Source organism: Astyanax mexicanus, chromosome 2, assembly GCF_023375975.1.
Source record: "Astyanax mexicanus isolate ESR-SI-001 chromosome 2, AstMex3_surface, whole genome shotgun sequence".
NCBI classification, from domain to species: Eukaryota; Metazoa; Chordata; class Actinopteri; order Characiformes; family Acestrorhamphidae; genus Astyanax; species Astyanax mexicanus.
Window position 1 is genome coordinate 31,393,936 of NC_064409.1, and position 17,663 is coordinate 31,411,598.

The 17,663-nt window shown below is 37.5% G+C and overlaps 1 protein-coding gene across 1 annotated transcript in view; it reads right to left on the minus strand.

Annotated features, from left to right (window-relative positions):
• The window catches only part of syn3 (synapsin III), a 219,342-nt gene that overhangs the window by 165,505 nt on the left and 36,174 nt on the right, over positions 1–17,663 (minus strand). Inside the window, exons 2-3 of the mRNA XM_022671547.2 lie at positions 15,200–15,657; positions 772–829 (exon numbers count right to left, since the gene is read on the minus strand). Of these exons, the coding sequence (XP_022527268.2) occupies positions 772–829; positions 15,200–15,630 (489 nt within the window). The 5' untranslated portion in view covers positions 15,631–15,657. The remainder of the gene's footprint in view (positions 1–771; positions 830–15,199; positions 15,658–17,663) is intronic.

The following is a 17,663-nucleotide window of genomic DNA, read 5'->3' on the forward strand; positions in this document are numbered from 1 at the left end:
ACTAGCGTCAAGTAATAAATAGTTGAAAGTACTGTTTATTAATTTACCCTTATTGCAAAACATTACCCCATTTAGGATAGCCATGTATTACTAAAATTAGATCTAATGCAAATTAAATTCCATCTTTGGACTTTAAACAAAAATAGATAAATAATCTCAGCAGGTGAGATTAATTAATTTTGACCCTTGCTTTATTTTAGAAATCACCCTTCACACCAAATACGTTTTTTTTTTTTTCATGACAGATGCTGTATACCAATTCTGCATCAGACAAATATCATTTATATACTCTAAGAAATCACTAAAGACCCAATAATGCCATGTTTACATTTATTTATGACAAGTGTATGTAGGCCTCTGAACACAAAAATAATCAAATTAACCAAAATAATAATTTCTTTCTTTTAAAGAAAAAAAACACTGGGTATTTTTTTACACCTTCAAAGTTTATACTTCCTAAATACATGGTCTCAAATATACTATGATCTTAGAGATATGTCCAGAACAAAAACAAAACAGAGAGCGCTAATAGTGTGTATTTATGGAGTTAATAGTGTGTATTTGTGGTTGTATCAGTTCAGCTGGGGAAAATCAGCAAGGGTGGCACACTGACACGTATCCACAAAACGACTGATGGCTTGAGTGCTGGTTTTGAAGCCGTTTTGCTGGCTGTGGATCAGTGGAAATGGAGAAACCCTGACGCTTGATCAGCTTTGTGAGCCTGATCACAGATGGCTTAAACATTCCTGTGGCTAAACATGTTGAACCCACCTGTTCCACACGGATCTCATACTCCCCGTTCAGCTTCCTCCCTCGGAAATACTTCGCCCTGGCAGAGGACAAAAAGAACCAGTGTTTAGGAAAGGATGTATGTAATATTACGCCTTAAAATACAGACTCGTGCTCAGACATTCATGCAGCTCATAATATTTACATTAATGTATCTACATGTACATGCTTCTCCCGCAAATACAAAGACAATCCACTGCATTAAAAAATAATTCAACCCAATGGGAAAAAAGTACAGCACAGTTTGTTTTTTATTCAAACGCATCAAGTTTGGAATGTTACTAATTTCTAGAGGTACCAAATGACTTTTTTTCTACATATACAATATCCCAATACTATACATTTAAAATGATATGTAGAAGAATATTGTTAAAGAATAAGTAGGATATTTTTTAACAATACACTGTTTTACTAAGGGCTGACTAGTGAGTAGCTAGTGAAAAGTTTAGTTTTAGTGTAATAAAAGTAAAATGTTTTGTAAAATACACTGTACACTGGGGCTGGTGATGCCACAATATTCCAGGGTATTTTTGCAATAACAATGCGAAAACATTAAAACTTAATTTTAGAAATATACTACTGCAACAAATGTAAATAATGCAGGTTTATTTAGAATAAACATATAAGTTTTACACATTCAGAATAATTCTACTACAAAACTACAGTGCAGCAAATGCAGTGTGTGCTTATTACTGCAAAAGCATAATTATATGTAAATACAGTAAATAGCAAAACAAATATAAAATAGACTCTGCTCTCGAAAATATCACTATTATCACAATCCGAGTTTCTTATAGTTTCAAAATGTTGATATTATTGCGTACAAATATTTCCAAATATTTCCCCAATTTCTAATGTACAGTTACTCTGCATTTTATAGCATAATGTTAAGAATCTAAATCACTATATATAATACAGCATGTGAAAAACTGTACTTTTTGAAAAGACAGTACTTTGTAACAGTGCCTTTAGGGCAGTTTCTTATAGCAACATCCACTAGAATTTTTACCTTAAATTAACATATTCAAAATAATTTTGCTCCACAAACTTTAATAGAGAGAATGGTGTCTACAACACAGACAGAAAACTGTATAATGCTTCATAACCCAAGTCATATATGCAAAATCCAGTAATTACTTTACGGCATCAGTCCATATGCTTCTCTCATTTTTAATGGTGGGTTTGTTTCTCACAGATTGCCCAGAAATGCATGTATTAAATATGTGTCTTTCAGGTGGTGCTTAAAGCACCCTTTAAACGTGAATGATTCACAAAAGCAGCAGTCCAAGAGCAAAAATAGCATTTCTCACATAATGAAGCTGTGGGCATCGTTTGTTGTGGTTAAATTGTTAGGCAGTTGGGTACCAACTAAACCCCACATTTGGGGATGTGTTTGTACAAGGTTTAAAGAGCCAGACAATTTAAAAAAGGTTCAGAGGTTCAATCTGATTCAAAAGGTTCAATCTGATTCAGCTTGCAGTTCTTCAATATAATCGGTTGCCTGCTTTGTGACTTTTATGTTATGAAAGAAAGGGATGATGTCATTATTTAAATAGAACATGCTAAGAAAAATGATTGTTTCTGGCCAAATGTGTAATGTGTTGACCAAGGGAGCCTTACTTTTTGCATAAAACTGTGTATATTCAAAAAACATTTGAAATTATGAACAGAGGCTACAATTCAATACAACAAAACCGAACCAGAAAAACAGACAAATGTAAAATCTGTCGTCATTTTGCTTAATAGTTTCTTAAATCTACGCCAGACTAAAGTATGATCTCTATTTTGTTCTGACAGATTAATATTGTGTCTCCATCAGTGTTGTTCAGGGCAGTGTTGCAAGCAGCATCATGACTCTAGTATCTGCCAGCTGTTGAGCAACAGCAGCAAGTTAAAAAAATATATATTGCCCCACATATTGTAGCAGTGAAGAGCTTCACTGGCCTCTGGGCCTCATTCACTCTGTATTAGTGTAAAGATTACTTCACAAACAGCACCATGGGCAGGGCAATAGGTCTGCAGTGGCACTGTAGAAAGGGCACAGCCTGTCATCGTCTCAAAACACCAAATCAATTTGGCTATGGCTGCAGGCCCTTCTGGAAGTACCTATAGCTGAACAAACTGACCCCACACTGCGAAATGGAAATCCAGACCTCTGCAGTGAGACTGTGTTACACCTTCATTGGAGACGTAACGATGAAGTCTGTGAAAAGAATATCTCTTAATTCTTTTTTTACTTCGAGTGCCATAGTGAGTCATGTGTTTGGACTTAAGATGATATCTACAGCGACCAAGCAGAAACTATGATTTCATGTGTTTAGCGCGTGAGAGCAGGGGTTCTGATGATAAGGGAGAATTCACAGGGTGATGCCACAGTTAAAACTGCCTCACTTTCACACCACTTGCTTTATCTTGTGGCAACAGGCTTCTTTATGTAAATAAATGTGTTAGTCTGCAGAATAACACAGAGAGGACAGAGAAAAAGAAAAAGGGGGGAGGCAAGATAAAAGCAGCAATGTAGATAGTGAATATTAGAGAGACCATGAAAAATACACAGTTAGAGAAAAAGAGAAAGGGAGCGAAAAGAAAGAAAGCAAAAGACAGGGGTTCGAAAAAAACTGAAGTTTAGTCAATGAGACGGAAAAAAGTTGGAAAGAAGCTGGAAAAATGTGACAGGCTGAGAGAAGGAATGAGAGAGAGATGGAGATGGCCTGGTGAAAGCTGATGTGTGTGGCATCATTGTAGACCACAAAGCGCGAGGGAGCTGAGAATGGGGCCGTATCTGTGTGGGGCTGCCCGGGTCTCCAAGCTACACCATGCTTCTCTTCTGGTATGCTCACAGAGGAAGCGCGAGAGAGAGAGACAGAGAGAGAGAGAGAGAGGGTGAGAGAGAGAGAGAGAGAGAGAGAGACAGAGAGAGAGAGAGAGAGAGAGAGGGAGAGAGAGAGAGAGAGAGAGAGAGAGAGGGAGACTGGTCTGTAGCAGCAGAAACCTCACTCTAAGCCTCATCTTATCCTTCTGTAAACTTTATACACCGGTGGCTTAATAAGAGCCTTACATAACACGCCCAGGCAACACAGCTAGTTCCTTTAGACTGTACACTCTGAAAAATAAAGGTGCAATAAAGACCTTTTTTAGAGATAGGCCACACAACAAGCACTTCTAGCTCTGTAAAGAGTATTTTATTCGAACACATCAATAATTAGAGATAACCCAAAATAAATGTTTTGGTTGAAACTGATGAAACTATACAAAATAATTTTTTTGGCAAAATGGCAAATGGCAAAATTGCAGGTTTTCACTTATTTTGACACTGGTACATATTGCATATTGCAATATTGGGGTGTGTGTGTGTGGGGGGTGTGTGTGTCTGCCTCGATTCCGACATAGACGATTCTGAATCAATTCACATTTTGAGAAATGGGCACACATTTTGACCTCGTAGTGGACTTGTACGATTCCGCGTTCTAAAGTATCATGTCCCAAATTATTGTGTGCGTGTGTGTGTGTGTGTGTGTGTGTGTGTGTATGAGTGTGTTCGTGGCTGCTCATGCTGTTGCGCTGTTCAGCAAACTATCTATTAAGCCATCCGCTACTTTCTTCCACTTTTGATTCCTCTACACTGTCAAAACCATAGACATCATACACATAGACGCCGCATCGACTCACTGTCAGCGTGGCCGCCATATTGGAGGAGGCAATCCTGCGCCCCCAGTGCATTAAAAATGCACCTATAATAATCACAACTCTGCCAATTTATACCCAATTTACACACGGTTTGGTTTTGTTGCAAACAACAGATATGTAGTAATGATTCAGGATGCTGTTACACATTACAAGTAGGTGTTTTTATGCTGAAATGTGTGTGTGTATTAGTGTACATAAAAATACATTATTTTTATATTATATATTGTGATTTTGTGATTTAAACACTTATTAATATTCCATACCATATGTCTGTCTTTGTTAAATAGCCTAATATAAAGTATTTCAGCATGAAAGCACATATTTGCAATGTGTGACAGAGTCCTGTATCATTACTACGTCTCTGATGTTTATAACAAACCAAACCGTGTAAAAATTGTTAGAGTTGTGATTATTATAGGTATATTATTCACCTTCCTCAGTGTAAATTAATGCACTGGGGGCGCAGGGTTGCCTCCTCCAATATGGCAGCCACGGTGATACGCCAGGAGGCAGACTATGCGGCATCTATGTATATGATGTTTATGGTCAAAACAGCATCACTGTGCTGAACATCCGTAGCACTCTCTCTGTCACACACACACACACACAAACTGATGGCACATTTCCACTTTCTAAGGTAGGTAAGAATATGGAGCTACACTTCATTTAGTTTGTTTCCCTTTTTATTCAGCTCATTTCTAGCACCACGTTACAATTTTTTTTTCATTTTAAAAGCATCAAAACTAACCTGAGATAAAAAAAATATAATATTTTATTAATTTGCAGATTAAACACAGATCAGCCACAACGTTAAAGCCAGCTTCGTATATACGTTACACTGATCAGCCATAACATTATAAACACTTTCTTGATATATTTATTTTAAAAACTCAGCTGTCAGGTTGCTTTTTGCGGGAGTTTTTCTGGCAACGCCACACGTCTTTAAGTAATTACTTCACATGTACAGCCTCTAAAAGAGGATCTGGCTCAGTTTTACTGAACGTGAGCGGCTGGAGGAGCAATGGAGACTTCAGAAGAGGAAACTCAGACCTCAGAAGCTCATTCACTCATAGTAAAAACAAACAAAGTGTGTAGTTGAAGTAAAGATTCTGACTGAGCGCTCTCTCTCTTTCTCTCTCTCTGACTGAACATAACCTGGAATCAGATTCATCCGCTCTGAAAGGAGACCGCATCACACCCGCACAGTTTAAAATAATTCTTCCGCATGCTCGGTGCAATTACCCATTCTCACCAGAGAGGACCCTAAATCCCAAAACTTCATCCCAACACATTAGCTTTAAATAACTTTTTTTTCCTATTAAATAGAAATAGTGTCAAATAGCCAATTAAATATAGTGATTCCTTATGGAGCATTACAGATACTTTACTTTAAAAGTACCAAGTAGTTATGCAACGAAGAAAAAATGAAATCCTGCATCAAAATAAATCAATAATCACTTTCTAATTGGATAACAGACCTCTTAATTGTAACTGAGTCAAATCGTAAAGTGTCTAGAGATTCCCACCCGTAATAGTTAGGTAAAAAAAGATCTAGTGTTTTGTGTAAAACAAGGGATGCAGACACAGCAGCTAGCCTCGTCTGGGCTAATGCTAACAGACAAAGCAGCTAGCCTCGTCTGGGCTAATGCTAACAGACAAAGCAGCTAGCCTCGTCTGGGCTAATGCTAACAGACAAAGCAGCTAGCCTCGTCTTGGCTAATGTTAACACACACAGCAGCTAGCCTCGTCTGGGCTAATGTTAACACACACAGCAGCTAGCCTCGTCTGAGCTAATGTTAACACACACAGCAGCTAGCCTCGTCTGGGCTAATGTTAACAGACACAGCAGCTAGCCTCGTCTGGGCTAATGTTAACACACACAGCAGCTAGCCTCGTCTGGGCTAATGTTAACACACACAGCAGCTAGCCTCGTCTGAGCTAATGTTAACAGACACAGCAGCTAGCCTCGTCTGGGCTAATGTTAACAGACACAGCAGCTAGCCTCGTCTGAGCTAATGTTAACAGACACAGCAGCTAGCCTCGTCTGAGCTAATGTTAACAGACACAGCAGCTAGCCTCGTCTGGGCTAATGTTAACACACACAGCAGCTAGCCTCGTCTGGGGTAATGCTAACAGACACAGCAGCTAGCCTCGTCTGAGCTAATGTTAACAGACACAGCAGCTAGCCTCGTCTGGGGTAATGTTAACAGACACAGCAGCTAGCCTCGTCTGAGCTAATGTTAACAGACACAGCAGCTAGCCTCGTCTGGGCTAATGTTAACAGACACAGCAGCTAGCCTCGTCTGGGGTAATGCTAACAGTCACAGCAGCTAGCCTCGTCTGAGCTAATGTTAACAGACACAGCAGCTAGCCTCGTCTAGGTTAATGTTAACAGACACAACATCTAGTCTTGTCTGGGCTAATGCTAACAGACACGGCAAAATGGACATACTTGTTTTTCATTGGACAGCGACGATATACTTTGAGCTGTACATCCAAGACAGAACCATTAAGTAACCTTTTTTTTTTCTTACAATTTTTTCTCTCAAATTAGTTATTTCCAGCTCCCATGTATTAGATGGGACTGCTGCCAATGTCATGTCATTTGGAGTGCTTAACAGCAGAACTCACACTGCCCATATAAAATATAATGTGATGGGGCGGATTGAGGGTCATCCTAGCTACTCCTAGAACAATGTCACCTGTACTCTCTGGACTTCCCAGACATGATGGTCTTTGGCATCACTTGAGAGAAAAGCTGTCCATTTGTTTAATGTGGTATATGGAAAAACATGGCAGCCTGTATATTTTATACCTTGCTCAAACCAACCTGTAAATTAGGGGTGAAACGATTACTTGAGTAAATTGAGTAACTTGATTTAAAAATGTTTTATATATTTTTTTATAAATAAATACATGTTAAAGTTACTCTGGTCAGAATACATGGCCACCAACTTACTGTATTATGTCATTTAGTCTTAATTATGTCAATTAATTAGATCTGAGTAGTGTAAAACGTAAATAAATAACAACAAAAAATTTTTTTTACTACTTTAGTTGTTACAATTATTCTACCAGTCTTGAAGTATTTAAAAAAAGAACATTCCCTGTCCAAGAAGGAGAATCCACTGACTTGGTGGGAAAAGAAAGCAGCGAGCTTATCCAATCCATGTTTATGCATTTATTACTGATTAATGCCCTATATGTAATACTTACAAGAAACCCTAAGTTGAAATAATTTAACTTAATTTATTAAATTATTAATGATTAAATTATTACTTGTGGTATTTATGTCTATTTTGTATTTTATTTATTTCTATTTGTGTCTGCAATGTGGAAATGTATGTTTTTTTAATTTAAAAATTAAACCAATTGGTCATTCTTTATTAGGTTAAATTTCTTGTTTTCTCTTGTGTATTTCTTAATTCAGGGGTGTCCAAACCTTTTTTGTTGGAGGCCAGAAGGAGAAATATATTTGAACTCACAGGCCACACTCTGTAATAAAACAAATAATGAAATATACCACTTTAAATAATACTTTTTTCCTGATTATTTCATTTACACACCATTTTACTTGACTAACTATCTTTATCTTTGACAGTGTTGTGTAAACTAAGATTTTTCAAATTTATGTTTAATTTCATGATGTCTCTTCATATAAAACTCCTTAATTACGGCAACTTTTAGACTCTTTGGCCCGTTTTTCTGCGCTAGAAATGCGCACCCTCTCCGCTTTTACAATCTTTGGCCCGTTTTTTCTGCGCTAGAAATGCGCACCCTCTCCGCTTTTAGACTCTTTGGCCCGTTTTTCTGCGCTAGAAATGCGCACCCTCTCCGCTTTTAGACTCTTTGGCCCGTTTTTTGCACTAGAAATGCGCACCCTCTCCGCTTTTAGACTCTTTGGCCCGTTTTTCTGCGCTAGTAATGCGCACCCTCTTTGCTTTTAGACTCTTTGGCCCGTTTTTTGCGCTAGAAATGCGCACCCTTTCCGCTTTTAGACTCTTCGGCCCGTTTTTCTGCGCTATAAATCCGCACCCTCTCCGCTTTTAGACTCTTTGGCCCGTTTTTTTTGCGCTAGAAATGCGCACCCTCTCTGCTTTTAGACTCTTTGGCCCATTTTTCTGCGCTAGAAATGCACACCCTCTCCGCTTTTAGACTCTTTGGCCTGTTTTTCTGCGCTATAAATCCGCACCCTCTCCGCTTTTAGACTCTTTTGCCCCGTTTTTCTGTGCTAGAAATGCGCACCCTCTCCGCTTTTAGACTCTCTTGCCCCGCGCACCTAGCATTCAAACTTTGAATCTCACATTATAAAAACCTGCTTAACAGCGGGCCAACTTTCATTCTATTTCTAAAATAGTTTGGACACCCCTGTCTTAACTGCTTTTTAGGCGAGCAAATATGTTTTATCCGATTTCTCGATTAATCGAATCCATTCTTCAGTAGAGTACTCAATTACTAAAATAATGGACAGCTGCAGCCCTACTGTAAATGCATATTTATGTGGCCTCCACTAAAACCTGCCTCCAAATTGTTCAAACATCTGGACTGGAGAAGATCAAGATTTCACTTACGATTCTGAGAAATTCTGAAAAAGATGACCCATCACTGTCACTATATGAGAACTCTCAGTGTAATAGTGAAGCTGATAGAGCCTTATTGTTGCTAAATGTCACAATGGTTTCTGTGGCTAAATCTCCCAGAGCTGAGCTCAGACTTTCACTGATTCCTGACGCTGCGTCTGTGTGTGTACACACACGTACACAAGTCTCTATTGTTCCACTAAGGTCACTTTATTACAGTGTTTGTGCTTGCTGTGTGCATGGACAGAAAAGCTCCTCTGTGGCAAAGAACAAAAAGGAAATATAAATTGAAAAAAATGAAATCATGTGACACTATTTCACTTTTTTTTATTCTTTATAGCTGATGAGGCTTTTCACCAGGGACACCACATATGAGCAATACACTCCAAAAACAACCAATGTTAACCACATATTTCCATTCACTCACATTATGGAACACTCTATCTATAACCAATATATTTCATGCTGTCTGACTGTGTGAAATGTATTGTGGGCAGACATGCTGACTGGAAGGAATAATGGGCAAAGACTCAACCAATGAATCTAGTGTAAATATTCGCCATTCAAAACTTTAAAAACAGTTTTATTTTAAGAATAAAAGCTTTTTATAGTTACCGTTTGTTATAGTTATAAAAAAAGAAAAGGTTTTCCATCCATAACCTTTTCCATCCTGAGTGTTTTAAGAACAAAAGCTATATGTAGTTACCCTTTGTTATACAGTCTCTCAGACACGTGAATACATTCCTTATATCTGTGTAACTATTTGTCATGGAGCAACACTGAATAATGTAATGTAAAGTAGTCAGTGTACAGCTTGTATTACAATGTAAACTTTTTGTGCCCTCAAAATAACTCAACACACAGCTATTAATGTCTAAAACGCTGAACACTACATTGAGTACACTAGTGTAAGTGAAAATGTGTAAGTGAAATTGGCCAAATGGTGCTCAGAGCGTCAATATCGTGTGCGGCTAGCACAGCCTTAAAACTTTTTGGCCTGGAGTTCACTAGAGCTTCACAGGATGCCACTGGAATCCTGTTCCACTTCTCCATGTCAACATCACAGTGCTGGTGGGTGTTAGAGACCTTGCACTCCTGCAACTTCCATTTGAAGATGCCCCACAGATGCTCAAGAAGGTTTAGGTCTGGTATTAAATTTGCACTAACAAAACATTGTGCTTAAATCTAAGCCGTAAAAACAGTTTGGAGGGTGGTTTTGTAACAATCGACTATTAACATTGTGAGGCAGTACAGTTTACAAGAAAAGGTTGCAAGAACAAAAAAAATAATAATTGATCAATAATAAAATGTGATGTCAGTAATGCGTTACTTAGTAATGCGTTACTTTAATCTGACCCCTTTTTTCAGTAACGAGTAATCTAACACGTTACAGTAATCAGATTAAAGTTACTTATCCAAGTCACTCCGCTCCGCTCAACGTTCAGATTTATAGTGTTTAAATATATCAGGTCAAGAAAGACTTTCTTTATTTTATATTTTTTATAAAAACAATTGTTTATGTTAAATTCATTCAAGAGAATTTTTTTCAGGAAATAGTTCAACTTTAAATGTCAAGAGATACATTGTTGCTGTTAAAAATGCATTTTCCAATAAAGGGAGTATTGGCAAAACTGGTTATAATGTTTAATGTGTCTGGGGCTGCTGAAAGTAACCAATAAAGTAACTTGTAAAGTAACTTAGTTACTTTTAAAATCAAGTAATCCATAAAGTAACTAAGTTACTTTTTAAAAGAGTAATCAGTAATTGGATTACTTTTTTAAAGTAACTATACCATCACTGGTGATGTCATTATCTAAGCCATTATTAATGAGTAATGACACACATATACCAGTTGTAATATCCATTTCTTTATTAAGCACACTGAGTAATATCTATAGTGCAGGTTAGAAAAAGTAAGTGGGGAAAATAAGGTTTGCACAACGTTGAGGAGGAATGTTGGACCATTCTTCCCTCCAAATTAACATTAGTTTGTCCATATATCTGGAATGCCTTTATCTCATTGGTTGCATGGTTGGAGCTCCAAACCAGGATGCTTCCTCCATCATGCTTCACAGTTGAAATGTAGGAGGATATTCCAGAGCAACAACATTTTGTTTACTGAGTGTGTCAATAAAAGAAATGGGCATTACAACTGGTATGTGTACATACATATATATATACTGGAGGACTAGTGATGTCAATCATTGTACTCCAATTAATCAACAACAATACTCTTGTTAACTGTGATTCATCACACTTGTTCTTCTTAAGATGTTGTTATAGTGGATATTTACATGTAAATAATAATAAATATAAGAAATGTAAAATGCAATTATATTTTTATTAGTGATGTTATTTAAAAAACTAGTATATACTTGTTATACATGTTTGAGGCGAGGTAAAGCCAATGTGGGCCGCTGGAATAAAGAATGCATGATAAATTGGACAGAGGAAACGTTTTTTTTGGTTTATTGATAACATCTCAGAACTTGCTGAGTAGAAAATGGCGTTTTCACACCTATGGTCCGGTCAGTTTGTTTACTTCACATAAGCATAACCCTAAATGAGACGTGCAGCACAGTGAACACAGCAAAGACAGAGAGCAGAGAGAGTGTTTGTTCATAGCAGTGTATTATCTGGCTAATATATCAGATTAAACTGTGTTTTATCAGCAGTTTAGCTCAATTAGTGTGTTAAAAACACAGATTTTTTTTTTATAATTTAGATTCTTCTAAGTTGACACATTTATCTTTGAGGACAGATCTGCACCCTCTTGGTATTAGTGTAAAGTAATATCAGTGTCTTTTTGAGGGTGAGTTACCTGGAATAGTTTTCTCAGCACACAGCTTTTCCTTCAGGCTGTGTGGGTTTAGGTCAGGGGATTGTGAAGGACACTTTTTGTTGTTGTTGACTACATAATTCCACATGTGTCCCTTAATTATTTTCATGTCTTTTATATATTTATATTTATACTGTATATCATATATTTTTCATATCATATATTCAGTAACCTACTACAAACCTGATTTCTACTGTAACTGTTATGCTGTCTGTCACGTCTTGGCCTCGTCTCGTGTCTCTGTGTGTCTTCCCCACGTGACCTGTGCTCCCCTGTGTCTCCCGTCTCAGTACTTTTCCACCTGTGTCTCATTTGTAGCTCCGCCCCTTCCCCAGGTGTTTCCAATTCTAGTGTGTTTCCTGTTTCTTTAAATAGATCCCATGTGCCACTTTGTCTCCGTCGGTCTTTGCACTAACCTCTGTTGTTTTGTCTCTCTGTGTTTCTCCGCGTTTCTATAACCCTAGCTCCGTGTTTATTCCTAGTTTGTTTCCTGTGCTCCTTATTTCGTGTTTTTCTCTGTTTATCTCCAGTTTATGTTTCTAGTCCCTTGTTTATTTCCGTTAACTCCTTGTATTTAACCCTGCTTTGTGTTTATTAGTTTATTCCCTTGTATTTATTTCCCTGCCCCGTTTGGTTTGTTAATTTTTATTATATTCTCTAGTTTGTTTGTTTTTTAGTTCTCTGGTTCCTCTCGTTTGTTTTCTGGTTATTTTCAGACATTTAGTTTTTTTCCCTAGTTCATTGTATATATCTCCCTGTTCCGTGTTTTAGTGTTTACTTGTTTCTTTGTTACTTGTTATTTATTTATTAAATTATTATTTATTTTCACCCTACCTGCACTTGTGTCCGCCTCCTCGTCTCCCTGCCTGGATATTCCTGACACTGTCAGTCTATTACATATAACCAAATATTATAAATATTAATAGATAACATTTAAAACTGACAGTGAGTTGTCAGCATCAGGTGATAATTATCCTTATCATGAGCAAGATCAACTGCTGATCACACACACATTTTTGAGGAATCCAGTCATAATCAGATGGCAATGTGTTTTGTTTGTGTTTACAATACAGCACATGTGCAGTGCATGTGCACTCCTAACAGCATGAGCTGCTTTTTGATGCTCATGTGTCTGAAAGAGATTCTAAATCTCTCAGTTGTCATGTCAAGAATTCCACAGTCCAAATGAGCCCCATTCATCAATTGCATCTCAGAAATCAAACAATCAATGTGCTTACGTTTAGATAAAACGTGGCAGAAATGAACTTAAATGCCCTACATCCAAAAGCAGAATGTGAATCAGAACTGGTCACTAGGAATAGATGAAACCCAGTTGCTTTTTAAGAGACACATTATATCAGGATTATTGTTTGGCATCAGTAACAACAGATGCTGACCAAATATGTGTGTTGTGACATCATAATGACCCAAATCAATCAGATCAAACCAAAAGAACAGATTAACAAATATAATACTGGACCATCACAACCTTATTCCTCTTTTTCGTAGTTTTTATATCATATTTCATATTTAAAAAGCTGTTTTGTTTTTACAATATTGCTGTAAATGAATATGTATTCTTTAAAAAAGGGGATCTCTTTAATATCACTGACACTGATCATTAATCATTAATGGTTCATATCTGGCTCCATCTGCTGCAGAGTGTCAGACATGCTCAACTGCGAATCACATTTAACAAGTTTGACTATTGCTCCACCCTGTGGTACAAGTTAGTTACTACACCTTTACTGCAACTCCAGTATTGTGCTGTTTTAATAATTACTGCATCTCAAGAACAAATAAAAACACAATTAATTGTATTACTCCTATAGGACATACTTTCAATCAATGGCAATACTATATATACATTTTCTGTTTAATAGAGGCCTATAGCAAGTTACTAGCAGTGATGTGACTCTTCCCTATCTTGGCAGAAAGCCAGATTAACAGTAGAATTTCTAAGCAGCTTACTTTAAAAGACATTATATAGTGAAGCAGATTAAAATATATATGAGGTAAAATATTCATTGGATGAGTTTGCCCATTTGTGCCCACTTTTTTATAATCGAATCATTAACACTAAATTTAACTGAGGCAAGTGAGCACTGCATTTTTTAGATGTTGTTCTGGGTTCTTTTATAACCTTCTGGATGAGTTGCCCATGCCCTTTATATATTTATATTTCATTAACTTTTCGCTAAAGTAACAGATAAAACAAAGTTCTCAAAGATTCATTTCTACACATGTCTTGGTCAAAGTTGAGTTCTCATTTGCATTTTATACACTATGTAAGATAAGTTGGTTTTACAAGATATAACATTAGAACTACTGTAAGCCACAAATTAGTGTTTATGTTTAGGAATAAACCATTAACAAATGTTGCTGTTTACCTGGTGGGTGTACTGCTGATATACAGCTCTGAAAAAAATGAAGAGATCACTTCAGTTTCTGAATCAGTTTCTCTGATTTAGCTATTTATAGGTTTATGTTTGAGTAAAATGAACATTATTGTTTTATTCAATAAACTACGGACAACATTTCTGCCAAATTCCAAAATAAAATATTGTCATTTAGAGCATTTATCTGCAGAAATGAAAAATGGCTGAAATAACAAAGATGATCTTTGAGCTTTCAGGCCTCAAATAATGGAAAGAAAACAAGTTCATATTCATAAAGTTTTAAGAGATCAGAAATCAATGTTTGGTGGAATAACCCTGTTTTTTTAATCACAGTTTTTATGTAACTTGGCATGTTCTCCTCCACCAGTCTTACACACTGCTTTTGGATAACTTTATGCTTTATACTCCTGGTGCAACAATTCAAGCAGTTCAGCTTAGTTTAATGGTCTGTAATCATCCATCTTCCTCTTGATTATATTCCAGAGGTTTTCAATTTGGTAAAATCAAAGAAACTCATCATTTTTAAGTGGTCTCTTATTTTTTTTCCAGAGCTGTGTGTGAACCTTAACTAATGAATCATTTCACAGGCCAAACAATGACATAGCCTGTAGTGATGCTCATTACCATATTTTTTACCAATTTGTGAATCAGTTACCCTGAATGTTATATACAAAGGAATAATTATATATTACCAAAAGAGTATTAATATTTGGAATTGTTGCACTTGTTTCTACAGTCCCTAAAATATACTGCAATCAATACAGAAAGGTTCATGCACATGACCTTATTTGTTTGGTAGGTGTTAAATGTTCTCTTTAGATTTAGATTACTTTATTGATCCTGAAGGCAATGCAAATCTCCCTTGGGTTTAATCACGTCACAACTTAATATAAAACAGCTCTCACCAATCAGTGTGTGCGTCATCGATGACCAACAGCACCTTGGGCTTGCGGACTGCAGGCTTAGCGGGAGCAGCAGGAGTAGCTGTTGGCGCAGCAGCAGCAGATTCCCCGTGAGCTGCAGCTGCAGCTGCAGCTTTGGCCTGTACTGCACTGGCTATCTGAGCTGTTTTCACCACGCTGGAGAAGGAGCTGAGAAAACTGCCAGCGCCAGCAGGTGGGGCCTGTGGCTGGGCCGCCTGGGCAGCCTGGGCCGCCTTGGCCACCTGGGCTAGCTGTGCTGGCTGAGAAGGCGGCTGCCGCCTCTCTGTGGCTGGGGAAGCAGGGGAGCTGGTGGAGCTGGGTGGTCCAGAGGGTCTCTGGAAGTCCATCATGTAGCCATTGGGCAGGTTGGCTACGAAGCTGCTGTCCGACAGACGTCTGCGCAGGTAGTTCATGGTGATGCTGGTGATGGGCAGAATAGGCTGAGATGAAGAGAAAAAGAAAAAAATGGGTATAAGAAGGTTACCAGAATATCGCCTGTTATTATACAGTGCACTATTTCACAGTGGATTGTAATGAGGAAAGATGTGATTTGGGAATTTCTTATAAAAACAACTTTTTAAATGTCTTTGATCATCTGAGATGATTTCCCATGTGCATGCTGAGCTTATGTAATAACAAAGCAGCTCAAGTAAGTCTGAAAAGTGTTTTTGTTGTTTTACAAACTGCATGAAAATCCCCATGGGTCTTATATTATGGAATGACTAAAATTTGTGTGTGAGATATTCTGTAATATCACGGTTATACCTGTGTTTTTTGTCATATATCAGCAATTCATACAGTTTAAAGTATATAAACCAAAGCTTCACACAGTAATGGAACATGCTTAATTTAAAAAAGGTATTTTTATGACATATACATATATACAAGTGACTAACAGAAGAGGTGGGCACCATGACCCTAAAATAACAGCTCAGTTTTTTTCAGAGTATTTTTGCAGTAAGACTTTTTGACGATATGAAAATATACTTTAAAATATTTCATAAATTTTAAATATATACTACTGTAACAGGATAAATGTAAATCTTAATGGATTTTTCAGTTTCAAACAATTAGTAAAAAACAAAAATCTGTAAAATTGTTTCTGTAACAAAATAAATGTACAAAATTGTCACAACTGTATCTCCCACTATCAGCACTACTTGCAATCTCCAGTCTTCGGACTAAGATACCCAGGAAGCACCACACACTGGCACTCACGATCACATGACACTACAAGCGGCACCTCCAGAAGATCAATCACCAACTTACCAACACCTGATCACTGGCCTATATAAACCCCCACACTCCACTTCACCTGTGCTGAGTATTGATGGATTATCCTCATACAATGCGCTTCTCTTTGCCTGTGTTTTCTCTCTCTACCCTGTTTGTGTATGTACAGACCTTGATTTTGAATTGCTCTCTGATATTGCCTTGCCTGTGTATGACCCCTGGACTGTTAACCGTGTATAGTATGTTGTCTCTCTCTTGCTGCTGTTCACTGGTATTGACCCTGCTCGTTCTGACTACCCCTTGTACTGCCCCTTTTCTCAATAAACCTGTTTTATTGTATCTGCACGTCTCTAAGACCTGCCTTGCCATGACAAAAACTGTAATGCAAACATAAACAACTATACTTAAAAAAAGCTGCCGGGGCTCAGAGGGAGCAAAATTGGCCCTGCTCCCTCTGGGTGGGTAGATGGTGCTCTCTCCCCACATCACTAAAAAAGGGTGATGTCGCTCAGCACAGGGCATCTGTGAGCTGAAGTATCAGAACCGAGTCGCTGCGCTTCCCTCTGAGCGCGCTGCAATGCTACGTCAGCAGCAGTTTGAAAAGAGCTGCAGGCTGACTTCATATGTGTTTTGGAGGAGCTAGTTTTCACACTTTTGGTGTGTTGGGGCATTACTAGTGATAGGGGGGAGTCCTAATGAGTGGTCTGGGTAATTGGCTGAGCAAAATTCAGGAGAGAATGGGAAAAAAAAATAGAAATAAAATAAAAAGAAACATAATAAAAAATCCTCAAAGCTTTACAATAAATAACAAAATAAAAACAAGACTGCCCTTAATACAGAAAACTGTTAATATATATTTTTATAATTTAGAAAATGATTACAATATTATTACTCAAGCCACAATATGGCACATCAATATGGCACATCCCTATTAGGATACAATAGGCCTATACATTTTGCCTAAAAATAACAGTGAAAATAATTTTCCCACACTTCCGAGTAGAATCCTTCGAAAGGTGTGATATTTTTTAGCTTTATTGTTCAGACAGATGGTCACACATTTTCCTCAAGCATCCCCTCATACACAGTAGATTCAATGATGGAGAACTCCCAAACGTTTAACACATAGTCAACCAGCCATAAATAATGAAAAACAATACATACACACTAAATGCCAATGACCTTAAATTGCAGCCATTGCTAAAACAGCTAT